We start from the raw sequence: 15456 nt of genomic DNA on the forward strand, positions 1-15456 counted from the left end.
AACCCATATGTAAGATCTATATATGACAAGATCGCCAAGAAGCGCCAAATCAGTATTGCTTACAGGAGGTGCCCTACTATTTTTAACATCCTAAGGAATGGGAAGGACCCTCCTAACCCCAGCAGAAGACCGGGGGTCTATAGTGTCCCTTTGAGAGATAACAGATTCGACAGGGACTTAATATATATAGGCTCTACTAAAAGATCCATAGGTGTCAGAATACAGGAGCATAAGGCAGACATTCGTCACGGGAGAACCAGCACGGCCCTCGCTACATACGCAACAGACCCGGGCATAGTTGCTGACTTTAATAGGACCAATCTCCTCCTCGGTGCGCCTCCCAATGAACATCTCAAGTGGTTAGAGGCGATGCACATCTTTAAATCCTCTATCGAAACCACGTGCATAAATTTTAAAGAGGAGATGATCTTGTCGATGGCCTGGCAAGAGTTGATACATAACACGCTTTAACTGCTCGTTATTTCCGAGCAAGCGGACATGTCACGCATGCGTGACGGATAATTTAAAAGAAATGTTCGATCTTAAGAAAGAAATTATTTAAACAACATTCGTTAATGTCTTTCGTTGACGGCAGTCGTTAGTTTGAACGGCATGTGCGACACATCTTTTAAAAAAGAACTGTTCGATCGCAAGAACGAAGTTATTTGAAATATCGAATTTACGAGCTAAAAAGCTAAAGGAACCTGAGGAAGAACCTAGAAGAGGTTTGAAAACGTTTGTTTTTTGTTTCGTCGATCGTACCACACATTATATTGGTTCAGTGTACGTGTTTGATATATAAGTGTGGTGAATTGTGAGTTTTTTATATTGTTTACTTTTGAAAATATTTTTTATTTTGATATTTTTGAATAATGTGCTTTTAACAATAATTACAAAAATAGTAAAAAGGACTAATAATGACTTTGTTTTATTATTGTTATTATTAATTGTAATTTTTAAGCATAATCATTCTTGTTAAATTCAAGTAAATTTTAATTTTGAATTTTAGATTAACATGCTTTTTCAACACTAATGAGAAACAATGCAGTACAACATTGGAAGCGACACACAAAACAAAAATAAGCTTTAATAAACTCAAATAAGCTTTAATAGCTTCATTCTTACTATCTAAAACTGTTTACTACACTTGTTAACGTTCACAATAGACAGGAGAGAGTTGGGAGAGATGAATGGTTTCTGGAATTATCTTCTGAATATCGCATATGTTGTGCTTTTACATTAAGCGGTACCATTTACACGGCTTTCCCTTAAATATATACCTTATATACAGTGTATAATAATATTTATATAATTAAATTAAATATTGTATATACCAGTGTTTCTCAAGGGAGTCACGAAACATTTCATGGGAGCCACAGAACAAGAATCAACTTTTAGGAAAGACAGAACAAAAATTCTAAAGGACCAAAAGTCAGAGTAAACTATTAAAATTATATTAAAACGATTAAACTTCAATAAGTAAATTACAGTCAACCCCCTATAACACTGCTAATTTTTCCGTTTTATATAAATTCCATGTTGTACGAGTCACTTAGATTTTACAAATACGTGTGTCGGGCTGTGAATGGCTCATGTATTTGTAAAATCTAAGTGACTCATACAACATGGAATTCATATAAAACAGAAAAATTAAGTGTTATAGGGGGGTCAACTGTATTAGAGAATTGTGTGTAAATTGTTAAAATATTATGTTTAAATAAAATACATACGTAAATTTCTAACCTAAAATGATTTATTGGAATGCAATTTTAAAAAATATATACCTCTACATACCCTCTGTTGTCTGTCTGCCTGTCTGTCTTTCCTTAATCTTGAGAACGAAGTTAGATAAACGAATTCCAAGACAAGGTATGGAAGAATTAAGAGCAAGAAGCACAAATTAACTATTTATGAAGTTCCAATGCAAGCCAGAAGTCACATTATTTCAATTCAAAAAATTTTCCTCCAAAAGAGATAGATAGATGACCGACACGACACTATTACTAACAAGAAAAGTATGATGTACAGGTGCAAGACACTATTAATTTGAAGTGAAAAGAATATATTTTAAAATAAATAAAAATATGATTAAAAATTGCAGCCCGACACAATAAATAATTGTTCGTTTGTCATAAGACAATATAGTACTGTACATACATTAGTTTCTTGTAGATGAATCCACATATATTACACTAACGTTTCGTGCACACATGAGCAAAGCATCTCATTTTCATTTTTTCCAAAGAATTAAACGTTTACTATTAAAAATGCAGGCCTATTGCATGTAGACGTATAGATTTCATATACTGTGAAATATCAATTTAGTTCAACCATTTGTTCGCCTCTAAAATTAGCTTAAAATAGAGTGTAGAGCTAAACTTAAGAACTTTAAAAACACAATTATATATAGTGATAAAGTACAGTATGTATATGATGATGATGATAATAATGTACTCTCTTTAATGAGATTTTGACCTTTTATAATATTTAAATATCAAAGTTACTTTAATAAGAATTATTTTACTTAACAAGAACCGATCAGATTGTATGGGAGGAGTGATGCCGAAATCATTCAATCGTAAATTGTTGGGTATCAAAAATTGTTGAATTTCAAAGATTTCACATAAAAAATAATTCTTATCCATATATTTATATCTAAAAGTAATTTTTTAATTTTTAAATGCTCATTGATGCAATATTTCTACTAAATAGTTTTTAATATACTAGCAAATATATACAAGCTAATTTATTATCCACAATGAAATTACTAGTGAAATTGAAGGATAAACAACTCTATTAACCCAATGCAATGCAACCATTGCTGTAAATCATCAGGCTATAATTTGGAATAAATAATTATAAATAATAAATGAATTTGGCACTAGGGGAGACATTAGGTGCCATCTTGTATTAAAATTAATAATTATAATATTTAATTAAATAATTTAGATTAAACTAAAAGAAAAGAATTGGCCCAAAGTAAGACTCGAACAAGCAACTTTCACTCACTCTGTGAATATGTTACCAGTTACGCTATCCAAACCTTTGGAAGAGGAGATTGGACCTTCTCCAATCTCCTCTTCCAGTATACGATGGCTAGAGCTTAACATTAAATATACAATATATCAAAGACAAGTCTGTCCAATAAGGAGCACCATTTATTTTGCATTTAAGACATACACAATAATGGCGACAGGCCTTCCTTTTTAGGCTACATGCCGCCAAAAGGTAAAAAAAGTCCTTTAAAAACACAAACATCCAATTAAAAAGTAAAGGTCTTTGATATATTGTAATAATAATCCAGCCATCGGACGGAAAAATTCAACAAAAAAAAAAAAAAATTAAATATACAGTCGACCCCCCTATAACGTGGGTTCCTATAACGGAAATTCCTATAACGTAGCGAAAAAATTGTAGCAATATTCGTATAAAGGAACTTCTAAAACGTCGTTGCCAACTCGTGTCACGACAAGATTGATAGAATCTGGACCAATAGTGGATGAGCAGCCGAACTACTTTCCTCCGCCCTGCGCCACACTACGGAGCAACTAAATTGAGTTTGCTATCGTCTGTACAGTATTATATATAAATTAGGTACTGTACATATAATTATATATTAATTATATATTAACTTAATTTATTGTAACTTTATTATAATTATATATATATATATACTTTCCGCCGTCCAGCGCCACGCTACGGAGAGTTTAGGCGAGTAAGTTGAGTTTACTATCGTCTGTACAGTATGTAAATTAGGTACCGTAAGTCTAATACAGCACTAATTTTATTCATTTCTTGTGAAAGAAACATTTCTTATTCAATGGCCATAAAAATTATTTCTATTAATGTCTCCAAAGGTCAAGTTATTTTTCTGCGAAAAATTTGTTATCAGAAATCGCGGCCGGCGTTTTGTGCGCTGTACCGCGACGAAAACAAGCTTGAGCAATGGCGACGTCAAACGGTGCACACTTGGTAAGTAATCCTACAATTTTTTGTTTATAGCGTAGTTTATACAGATTATTCCCAAAAAATTATACGTGTTTTGGAAATATTGAGTGGAATTAGTCTAGAATCGGTTAATTTTATAGAAGAAAACCTTTCAAACAGCCTTAGTTCGTAAACTTCATACCTATCGGGCTGCAATTGGCTCATGTATTTAATGATTCCTACAACGTAAAATTCGATTAACGTGGAACGTATCTAAGCATTATAGGGGGGTCTACTGTACTGGAAAACCAAAGGTCTGGGTAGCGTAACGGTAACCCATTCGCAGTAAGCAAAAGTTGCAGGTTTGAGTCTTGCTTCAGGCCAATTCTTTTCTTCCAGTGTAATCTAAATTATTTAATTAAATATTATAATTATTAATTTTAATATGAGATGGCACCTAATGCTTCCCTCTAATGCCAAATTCATTTATTATTTATAATTATTTATTCCAAATTATAGCCTGATGATTTACGGCAGTGGCTGCTGTGTTAAAACTGAAGAATTAATATTTTTATATAATAATTTTTGAAATACTGATTTTTTAAATGATAAATCAAACAAACCTTATTTTACTTACCATTGCAACAAGACTATCTAAAAACGGTAATAATTTCAATAATTCCATATCACCTTTGTCCATAAACCAACTTTCAATTGGAATACCATTTTCCAACTATTTTAAAATTTAAAAAATCCTCAGAATATTTTTATATATATAAATAATAGGTGTTTAACTAAAAAGCAAACCTGATAACCAAATGCTTGAGGAGAATTATCGATGATGATGGTCTTTGCCAAATCTCGACCTAAAATAGTCAGATCTTTGATATAATTACCACTTACGCATACGCAGTGCTCTCGAAACAAACGATACCTAAATAAAAAAATTTTTCAAGAATTAATAAAACACATCATTGCTAATAAAACTGAGAGGATGGACTCACTTGATTAATTTCCTTTCGGGATCAAGTAAATTTAACAATTTATCAGCATAAACTTTCTTGGAAGCAGTAAAGAGTATCACTTCAAAAACTTTTGATACGCGCTCTAGGAACTCCCTGAAGTATGGCCTTGTTCGAACGTATACCTGCTTTGCAGAATCTATGTTATTACTATATTCATTTTAATTGTATGTAATCTAAAAATTTACAATGATAAAGACATTTGCCTTGTATTCTATGTCCTGGAACATGACAGGAAATGTGAATGTTGCATCTTCTAATTCAGTAAGACTACAATGTACAAGTGTTTCGTCCTAAAACAAGATGGCATAACAGGATTACAATGCTGAAGATTCAAAATATTCAGCAACTCATTGTCAGATCCTGAAAGTTAAAATACACAAGTATACAATACATTTTAAGCTTGAATGACTGAGTTAATGAAGATTGAGTGCCATTGGAGGATTTTTATTTGGAGTTGGGAGATTTCATAGGATAACAATGTATTGTTTATAGATAAGGGAAAAACCCCTTATTTTGTCTATTTCATCAAGTACTGTTTTTTATTTGCACCTACAGTATACTACTTAATTTTTTTACTTTCGAGATAAGAGCAATCAAAATAATACAAAATACAAAATAAATATATGCATATAACAAAATAAAATACAAAATACAAAATAAATATATTTTGTATATATATACAGTAGAGCCTCGATTATCCGACCCCCGATTAACCAACACCTCGGTTAACCGACCGTCCTAGTTGGCAAATTTCAAATGTCCGCTAGCGATGTGGCGCTACAATATTTGGCTATGTGGTTGGCTACTTTAATAGTATTTTTACGTGTTTTAGCTGGCAACACTCATTTGACCATGAAAGGGAGCCAGTATTTAAACACGGCTTAATTTTCTAATTTTTAACAATACAGTAGCAACGATTATTATTTTAAAAAATTTTTGTTAGGCTTAACATCAATGAAAATTCAACGCAAAGTAGGTTAATAGCAATATACTAATATACTAATTACATGGGATATAATAATATACTACACTAATAATGGATGTTTTCATACTTTCCGGTTATCCGACTTTTCAATTATCCGACCAACCCCAGTCCCCAATTGAGGTTCGAGGCTCTACTGTATATACAAAATAAATTTTCTTTGATGAATGTATTTTGTATATATATATATATATACAATAACAACAACTATGATTTTAATAAAACAAAAAATATCAAACTTTTCTTGTGACATAATCAACAAACTAACTGATATATTTAACTTCCTAACACACTGGGTTGAAATTTAATTCTTCTTACTTCAAACCAAATGATTGAAGGAAAAAAAATGTTTCTTTAGTGCTAACGTTTTCGACGCCCCTCCTGGGCTCTTCTTCAGGCATTTACTTAAATCCATTGCAATTTGGTCTTTAAACTTTTGAACTTCTTTAGAAGGCATTCGATTTCGTATTCCAAATACACACGCATTCCAATTTATTCAAACATCATATGCTACTATGAAATTCGAAACAAGAACTGTTTTTTAATTTAAAACATTATAAATGTAAATAAAATTAAATATTATCGTCCATTAGGACTTGCCATGCCGTAGAAAGCGACATTTCCTCTTTAAAATTAATGCATGTGGATTTGCATCCCGCCTTAAATATTTCCATTGCCTCCAATAGTTTGAGATGATCGTGATGCGAGGTGGTGAGGATGATACACGTTTCAATCAAAATTAAAATTGTTATATCTCCTATTTTTTCAAATGATAATTCCCTTAGCGCACAAAAACATAGTGGAAGCTCTATTGATGGGTATAACGATTTTAGATCATTATACCCATCAATAGAGTCATTTGAAAAAATAGGAGCTATAACAATGCACAAGGATATATTAGAATTGGTGCACTTGATGTGTTATAATTTGGCATTCCAGTTTAAACGGATGGTATACACTTACAGTAGGGGTGTCCCTATGGGCAATCCGTTATCCAGACACCTATACGAAATGGTGGTCAGAATGTTGGAAAGCAGAACCCTACCTAATTTCCTACCCAATATTTTCCTTTATAGGAGATACGTCGGTGATATAATCATCTTTTGGAGGATGAAGCCAGATCTTACAAGCTTTATACACGCAATGAACAACAATCTGTACGGACTATTTGTTGAGATTGAACAACACAGTCCAAACAGAGTCCACTTTTTGGATATACACATTGTAATTGAGGGATCGATCATAAAAACAGCTGTGTGTAGAAAACCAATGGCGGTCACAACGTATATTCCAATAGGATCATCTGATCCCTTTTCTTATAAAATAGCATCTTTCAGAGCATTGGTCATGAAAGAGACTTAAGCTCACCACCCCGTATCACGATCACCTCAAACTATTGGAGGCAATGGAAATATTTAAGGCGGGATGCAAATCCACATGCATTAATTTTAAAGAGGAAATGTTGCTTTCTACGGCATGGCAAGTCCTAATGGACGATAATATTTAATTTTATTTACATTTATAATGTTTTAAATTAAAAAACAGTTCTTGTTTCGAATTTCATAGTAGCATACGATGCTTAAATAAATTGGAATGCGTGCGTATTTGGAATATGAAATCGAATGCCTTCTAAAAAAGTTCAAAAGTTTAAAGACCAAATTGCAACAGATTTAAGTAGATGCTTGAAGAAGAGTCCAGGAGGGGCATCGAAAACGTTAGCACTAAAGAAACATTTTTTTTCTTCAGTCATTTGGTTTGAAGTAAGATCTAACTGATATATGTATAATATAATCTATAACATATATATTACATGACAGTTAATTTTTAAAAGTATCAAATTTATTTATAATATAAACATATAAAATAACTTCTTTAATGTAATCTTTCTCATAAATAATACTTATACTAATTAGGAAAAAAGTTTAATTCAGTTTAAGTTATTTACTTAAAACTAACATTGTAATCCACTAAATTTAATTAATCCTATAAAGTTTGAAACATTCAAATTTTCATTATCTCCATAAAGCAGTTTTATAATAATTAATTAAATAAACACTTCACTAAATTTTTCTACTCTGAAACGCTTAATTTAATATCTAAGATTTAACAATTTTAACAATATTTAATTGAATTTATATACCATTCAAAATAAATTAACACACTAGTAACTCTAGTAAATAAATGCAATGAATAATGACAAAAATAATGTGTGTTATAAATAAAAATCTTAAATCTTCATAAACAGCATCAGCATCAGGAAATGTAATCAGTTATTAACCAAATATAAAACTCAACTTTCTAAATACTTAATGAACTATCAATACATCTTCTGTTGCTAAGAAATGTTCATTAAACAAAACACAAACATTTTTCAGCCTAATACGAGGTGCATTCAAGTTATAACACCTCCGATTTTTTTTCTCAGAACTGGAAACAGATAGAAACATGCAGATTGTTTTAAAATATGCGTGCACTTGTTGGAAATGTGTGACAGAGATGGCAGCACTATAAGGCACACACAACTCTAGCAGCAGTGACGAGAGTGAGGACTGTTTTTGATACTAAAAATGGCAATATTTTCATTACAAGAACAGCGTGTAATCATTCTTTTTTTCCATTTGAGTGGTGTGACACCAACTTATTAGACACATTGATACATTGATTAGACTTATTAGACACATTGATGACACTGATGGTGTCATCAATGTGTCTAATGTGCGTTCGTGTGTGCAACAGTTCAAAGAAGGCCGAACATTGTGTGACAAGAAACCAAGACAATCTCGGCCTTGCACCAGCAGCCGGTCTGACAACATGATCAAGCAAATGGAGAAAGTTGTTTTGGAGGATCGCCAAATGAGTGTGGAACACATTATCTCCAAAGTTGGCATTTTCACAGGATCTGTGCACACAATCCTGCATGAAGACCTGAAAAGACCAGCACATCGGGCAAACATGATGTTACAGTTTCTTCATGACAACAACTTTGAAGTGATTTCTCATGCTCCCTATTCACCTGACCTGGCTCCTAACGACTTTTGGCTGTTTCCATGCTCGCACATTCACTAGCTGTGCCACTATTGAATCACTGGATACTCCTATGCATCACAACCATACTCCTAAAGAAGCATTTGCAGCGGTCATGGAATCATGGTGTCGACGTTGTGAAAAATGTGCATGGCTGCAGGGAGATTATGTCAAGAAGTGACAAAAGTTTTACAGTTTTCGTGTAATTAGTTTGTGAGAAAAAAAATTGAAGGTGTTATAACTTGAATGCACCATGTACTAAAGGCCATCTTCGGGTGTAACTAAATTTGAACGCCTTTTCAAAAATTTAACATTTTAACAACGGAATGTCTGAGCATTTTACATTTAAATGTAAAATAAAAATATTAATGCAAAAATTTTTTTAAATCTCTAATTGCAAAAAAAAAGATAGCAAATCTTGCATATACTTTTATCAGCATAGGACATAAGGGAACTGATAAAAAAAAAAAATCAACATAAAAAAAATTTAGAATGTCTTACAACATATGCCAAATTCATATGGTAGATAGATTGCCTTCTACAGGGCAACAGTGGAAAGTCTAGAGGCTAAGCATTGTAATCAGATGTACCCAGTCATCAAACTTAGATGTCAGTCAGATGTACTAAGAGTTCTATAGGATTGGACTAGACTGGGATGTCAATGAACTGACAAATAGTGGTGTTGAAATATACACCAATGGCTCTAAAGATGGTAGCTTAGTAGGTGCTGTGTACTGCATCTTTTCTGACAGAGTTCAAGTGTACAGTCAGTCAGACTGAACGAGGAGGTGTCTGTGTACCAGGCAGAACTGGTGGCCCTGGAGGGGTGTCCTGGTGGATCCTACAACATCCGGGTCCAGAGCCGGTCACTGTTTACTCTAAGCCAGTTGTCTCTTCAGGCGCTGAATGATGGATATCATAGGGACAAGCTGGTACAGGAGATTAGAGATAGGGTACTGAGTGTGAGGCATGAACGATACATTGCCCTGAGTTGGGTTCAAGGCCACATTGAGATCCCAGGCAACAAATGTGCCAACCAACTGGCCAAGGGTGCAGCCAGGGATGGGCCCTGGCCGCACCCTTGTAATGAGGATGGTTGACCCTCTGGTTATTTACATAAAAGGTAGTCTACTGCAGAGATCTATTCTATGACACACTAGCAAGATCACTGGGCCTAAAGTATGGTAGGTAGGTCAACTTACACCTACATGCCTGAAGTCGGCCAAACTCCAGTAAGTTGTGATTGGCATATAACACAAATACTGACCAGACGCAGGAGGTTTCCCACTTCAAGTCCAAGTTTGGACAAGGAGATGGTTTCTGCTCCTGTGGGTGTCCTCGCAGTGACACGAGGCACTATATACTTGAATGCCCTCTTACCAAGGACTTCCACTGAGGGGTTGACCAGGTCAACTGTAGTAAGCCTTCTGAACAAGTACTTCAAACACTTGCAGCTAGTAAAGTTAACCTATTGAAACTAAAGGAATTGATGAGGAAAGTAATAGATCTCTGACCTGTAAGCTCAGTGGATGCACTGGGCTGGGCTCATAATAAATGGTCAGGGTGGGACCCTGCTGACCATTTATTATGAGCTGGCCTCTCTATGGTAGATAACTCAAAGTGCAGTACAGGCTTCACACAACACTGTATGTGAATGCACGAGGGTTGGATCTGGGAGCAAGGAAGGTTTGTCCCCATTGGGCTGTATTGCCAGAGCCCAGAGCACTTATCCCAGGTTCAGCTTTATATGTGCAGGCACCTCGGTGGTTACAAGGTATCAGACCAAACCTATGATTAAAAAACAGTCTCTTTATACTCTGTAGTGCCATTTGGCAGAGCAGAGGCAATTTATAGTTGTAATATGTAATATGAGGTAGATAGATTAAACCTTGGCGAAGGCTGAAAACATTCTGAATTTGTTGTTAAAAATTCTCTTACTGGTTATTAAAGGTTTTATTTTTAATTGATCACTCCAGTAATTTGTGGAGGAGATAGTTATAATGAATCAACATAAACATTAACAGGTTGGATTTATACATTTCAAAGTACTAGCTGAACTGTGTGAGGCCCTTACTAACACTTTACGATTTTATAAGCAATCATAAAAAGAAAATTAACAAGCACACTGATCTTAATTAATAATAATGTTTTATTGTTCAAAAGTAACATATACAACATATTATAAAATTAGATACAGTTTAATAAAGAAAATACTAAAAATTTTGTTTTCATAATTTTTGATCACAAAAAAGCTACTAAAGCTAAGAAAAGCTACCTGTAAAACTACGATGAATTTTATATTAAAAGGGATATGTAGAAATGTAATATAAACAATATTGGTTATTAATATAATTAAATACTACACAAAATAGAAAGCAAAGTATATTTTATTGGTTTGTAAAAATAAATTACAAAATTTGACTTCAAAAATTTCTACAAAAAAGAAAATTGAACTCCCTTCAAACTCAAGTTATAGCTTACATAGCTTACGTGTGAATCCAGTTCTCTAGCTTTTCTCGTAATTCATTCCATAAATGTAATAGTAATGGAAGATGACAAAGTTTTTTAAAACATGTATCATTCAGCCAAAAAACATTATCTTGAAGATGAAAAACTGAGATTCATGACATCCAATGCTAATTTTATCTATCTCCAATTTCTCATGAAGTAATATCATCCTTATATCTAAAGTTGCCATGTTCTTTTTACTTTCGTTACATTCTTAACAGCATTTTGAGAATGATCAAGATGCTGTTACTGCAAATGGCTATCGGAACCAAAAACGAAACATATGGCTAATAATAGCATTTTCACAGTTGATTAAATGCCAATCATGTGGTTCCGGTAGAAACTAGTTTTATCATATTCATTAGCTTAATGATACAACACAGAATAGGTCCAGGACAATCCAAAAAAAGAGGTGACTCAAGGTCCAAACAAAGAAAGTTTATAGGTGTCCAGAGGAGAACAATTGAAGAGAACAGAGAAGTAGGTCTCAATACTCAACTGAAGAGGTATGATATGAGTTCTAATGCATTTTGTTAAAGGTACCTTAAAAGGAATAAAAAAAAAAGTTATAACATATATAACATACAGAAGTCATTGTGATAAGTTTGGGAAAAAAACNTTAAACAAAACACAAATGTTTTCAACCTAATACAATAGGCCATCTTCAGGTGTAACTGAATTTGAACACTTTTTCAAATATTTAACATTTTAACAACAGAATGTCAGAATATTATACATGTGCCAAAACAAAAATAAAATAAAATACACAAAAAATGTGCCTAAATATAAAGGCAGGTGTGGACTAAGAATTTTTATATTTTAATTTTTCTTTTATGTAGAACTTTCATGCAGAAGCTAGTCCATCTGCATCCCTGGCATTAATATAACCATTAATTTACTTTTATACATTTCAATTTTTTCTTCATTCATTGCTAAGTAGAGGTCTCTGTAGTTAAATGGAATGAAGCGACAATCCTCGGACCCATGCGTTCACCACTGTTAGCAATGGGGAATGCATGGCTCTGAGCACTGTGATTTAACATACTTTCAGCAATAGTGGATATCCCTTTCCTCAATTAGTCCATTAAATTGAAGGTTTATTGAATCTACAAATTTCATTTTAATCAAAATGCTAAATTAACAAATATATTTATTTAGCCTCACTATTATTTCTATACTCTCATGAATGCATAACAGTTTTTCAATGCTACATCACAATGACATATTTTCAACAGAAATTTCACTTTGCAATTAGTTCAAATCTTAGTTGAATTCAACATCAGTAGCACTGTCAGTGCATGTAACCTAAAGTGACAGTAACATGGAGACATATAACAAAATTCACTTGTGTGCAAATAAATATGATACAACTTGACGTTCCGACGTTGTCAAACTGGCAAGTTTCTTCTGATGATTAACTCTCATTTCAAACACATTAAAATGTGAAAAAATGTGCATCTACGTGAATCAAGGAAATTTAAGAGTTGATTGACAAATAGTAGCAACAATTTTTTTTAACTGAAAAACTACAAGATTCATCTGGATTATTTAATGCTCTTTTTAATCCTCATTAAATTACAAACAATGTGATACTATTTCCATAATCTTACATACAGCTTTTCTAGTGCAATGGAGTTGGCAACAGAGCATCTGACAAATCCTCCTGAAGTCTGTTATCATATTTGGAACAAATGTAGAATTTGCATAAAAATTGCCCAAATTATCAAGCTATTTTTAGGCTATATTAATACAACTGTTCTACGAAAAAATGTTTATTTCTGTTCCCATCAACATTTTTACTAGTTTTTATAGTTTCAGTGGTGCCGGATCCAAATCTCGCGAAAGAATTGGGCCTAACATCCACCACTATTGAGAGAAATTAGGTTTTTGTAGGAAAATACAGTCGACCCCCCTATAACACTGTTGATTATTCCGTTTTACATGAATTCCATGTTGTACGAGTCACTTAGATTTTACAAATACATGAGTCGTTCACAGCCCGGCACACGTATTTGTAAAATCTAAGTGACTCATACAACATGGAATTCATATAAAACGTAATAATGGACTTTTGGAACTTTTCAACTTTGAGTATTCATGCATCACTGTTCTTTTCAATCTGCTCCACCTGACGATGAGTAATTTCGATGCTTTTGGCTATGCTGATGGCCTTCGTTAAGGTTAAGCCTTCTTCCTGAAGTAGCCTAGCTCTGATGACTTTATTATTTGACGACAAACCAACAATAAACATGTCTCGGACCAAACTCTCTTGGAGATGATCAAACTCACATGTTAGGCTTAAGTTCTTAAGTGCAGTTACGAAGTCTTTGATTGACTTGACTGGTTTTTGTCTTCTGGACAAAAAATTATCTCTCTCAATCGTGAGATTAGTTTTAGGTTTGCAATGAGACTCAAATTTTTTTACTACATCCAAATATTGACAATTGTCCATATCCAAGTAAAAGGAATTGAAAGCCTATAGCACATCTTCTCCGACAAAACATAAAAATATGGTGACTTTACGGGAATCACTTTCACTTTCTAAATTACTAGCCTGCAAAAATATTTTAAATTTCTGATACCAGATTGACCAGTTATGAGCTAAATTTCCTTCTAATAATAATAATAATAATAATAATGGAACTGGATTGCCGAATAGTTCCTGTTGGCCACTTAAACAGGACAAAGTTAAAGATAACTGACCTGTGTTAATGACCGGTAAACTCATTATTTCAAGCTGCTGCTAGTAGGAAGACAACGACGACTATAATTCTGACACCATGTTATATTATATGTTGTATAATGCACAAGACTAACAAAACTTAAAGTATTATTTATTACTACTAAAGAGGAGACACTCGTGATGGGCTGTATGATAGACAACTGACTACTCTCATTGGCCACTGTGTGTTGCCACCATTACATATTGTAACATCAATATGCTATTTTCCCATGATTTCCTTCCTGACACTGCAAGTAGACAAAGGATGGACTACTTCACCCCCGATTTCCACTTATCCCAAATCCTTATGGGGCATGGGAATTTCCATGCCTACTTAAGATTTCTCCACAAAGGAGACGGAATATGTGACTGTGGTTCTGGGGAAGACGAAGATCCCCACCACATAATCTTCGAGTGCCCCAAGTTTAAGACACTAAGAAAGACCCTCACCGAAACTTTGTACAGGTGTAGCCTCCATTGGCCCTGTGCTCCAAAAGACTTTTTCACGAGTAAGCAGACATTAAATGCTTTAAAGAATTTCATCATGGGCACCGGGGTCACGGTACCTTCGTTCTAGGATTCTCTAGGTGTCCCAGCTGTCAGCTTCACTCGGAACACCCATTGTAACCTGGCCGAACTGGCTATTTGGGGATTCCAGTCTTGTAACCACTCCCATTGGGTCCTGACCATGTTGGCCATCAGGGGACTCTTGTGTTGTGTTGTATACCTCTGTATTATGGCCAAGTTGGCCATCTGGGGTTCTTTGCATTGTTGCTCCCCATTGTAACCTGGCCGAGTTGGCTGTCAGGGGACTTTTCGTGTTTATTATTATTATTATTTATTTATTTATTTATTTATATTTTATTTATTTATTTATTTTTATTTTTTTTTCTTTCGTGTGTAACTTTGTGCTTTTGTACTCCAGCACATTCCGGGTTGGTATTTTCAGCAGCTTGTGTCGGTTGCCCACGTGCATAGCTGTCAATTGCTCGCGTTCCCTGTCTCCCTAGAGGCAGTACCATGTGCGGGCTTATTTTCTGTATATATTTTGACCATACTGTTATCTGTGGACTATGTCCCATGTGTTGTAACTAAAGTATACTCAATAAATGGAACGCGATGTCGCCATGGTTCCCACTTCACACTTTCCTATCATTCCTTACTTTTCTTCCCTCTTCTCATTTCCTCTAAAACTCTTCATCCTTCCTTTTCAAAGGCTATGCCGTAAGGTTCGGCCTTCTAACACTTTTAAACATATCATATCATAT

At 33.9% G+C, this 15456-nt stretch overlaps 1 protein-coding gene across 6 annotated transcripts in view; it reads right to left on the minus strand.

Moving 5' to 3' along the window:
- LOC111630976 (CTD small phosphatase-like protein 2) overlaps positions 1-15456 on the minus strand; it is a 149893-nt gene that overhangs the window by 41627 nt on the left and 92810 nt on the right. For all 6 annotated transcript variants that reach the window (XM_023375147.1, XM_023375148.1, XM_023375149.1 and 3 more), the window contains exons 8-11: positions 5156-5242; positions 4932-5074; positions 4735-4861; positions 4565-4660 (exon numbers count right to left, since the gene is read on the minus strand). In XM_023375147.1, coding sequence (XP_023230915.1) covers positions 4565-4660; positions 4735-4861; positions 4932-5074; positions 5156-5242 — 453 coding nt within the window. The remainder of the gene's footprint in view (positions 1-4564; positions 4661-4734; positions 4862-4931; positions 5075-5155; positions 5243-15456) is intronic.

This window comes from Centruroides sculpturatus, unplaced genomic scaffold (assembly GCF_000671375.1).
Source record: "Centruroides sculpturatus isolate CEXI.00-Female unplaced genomic scaffold, Cexi_2.0 scaffold593, whole genome shotgun sequence".
Taxonomy (NCBI): domain Eukaryota; kingdom Metazoa; phylum Arthropoda; class Arachnida; order Scorpiones; family Buthidae; genus Centruroides; species Centruroides sculpturatus.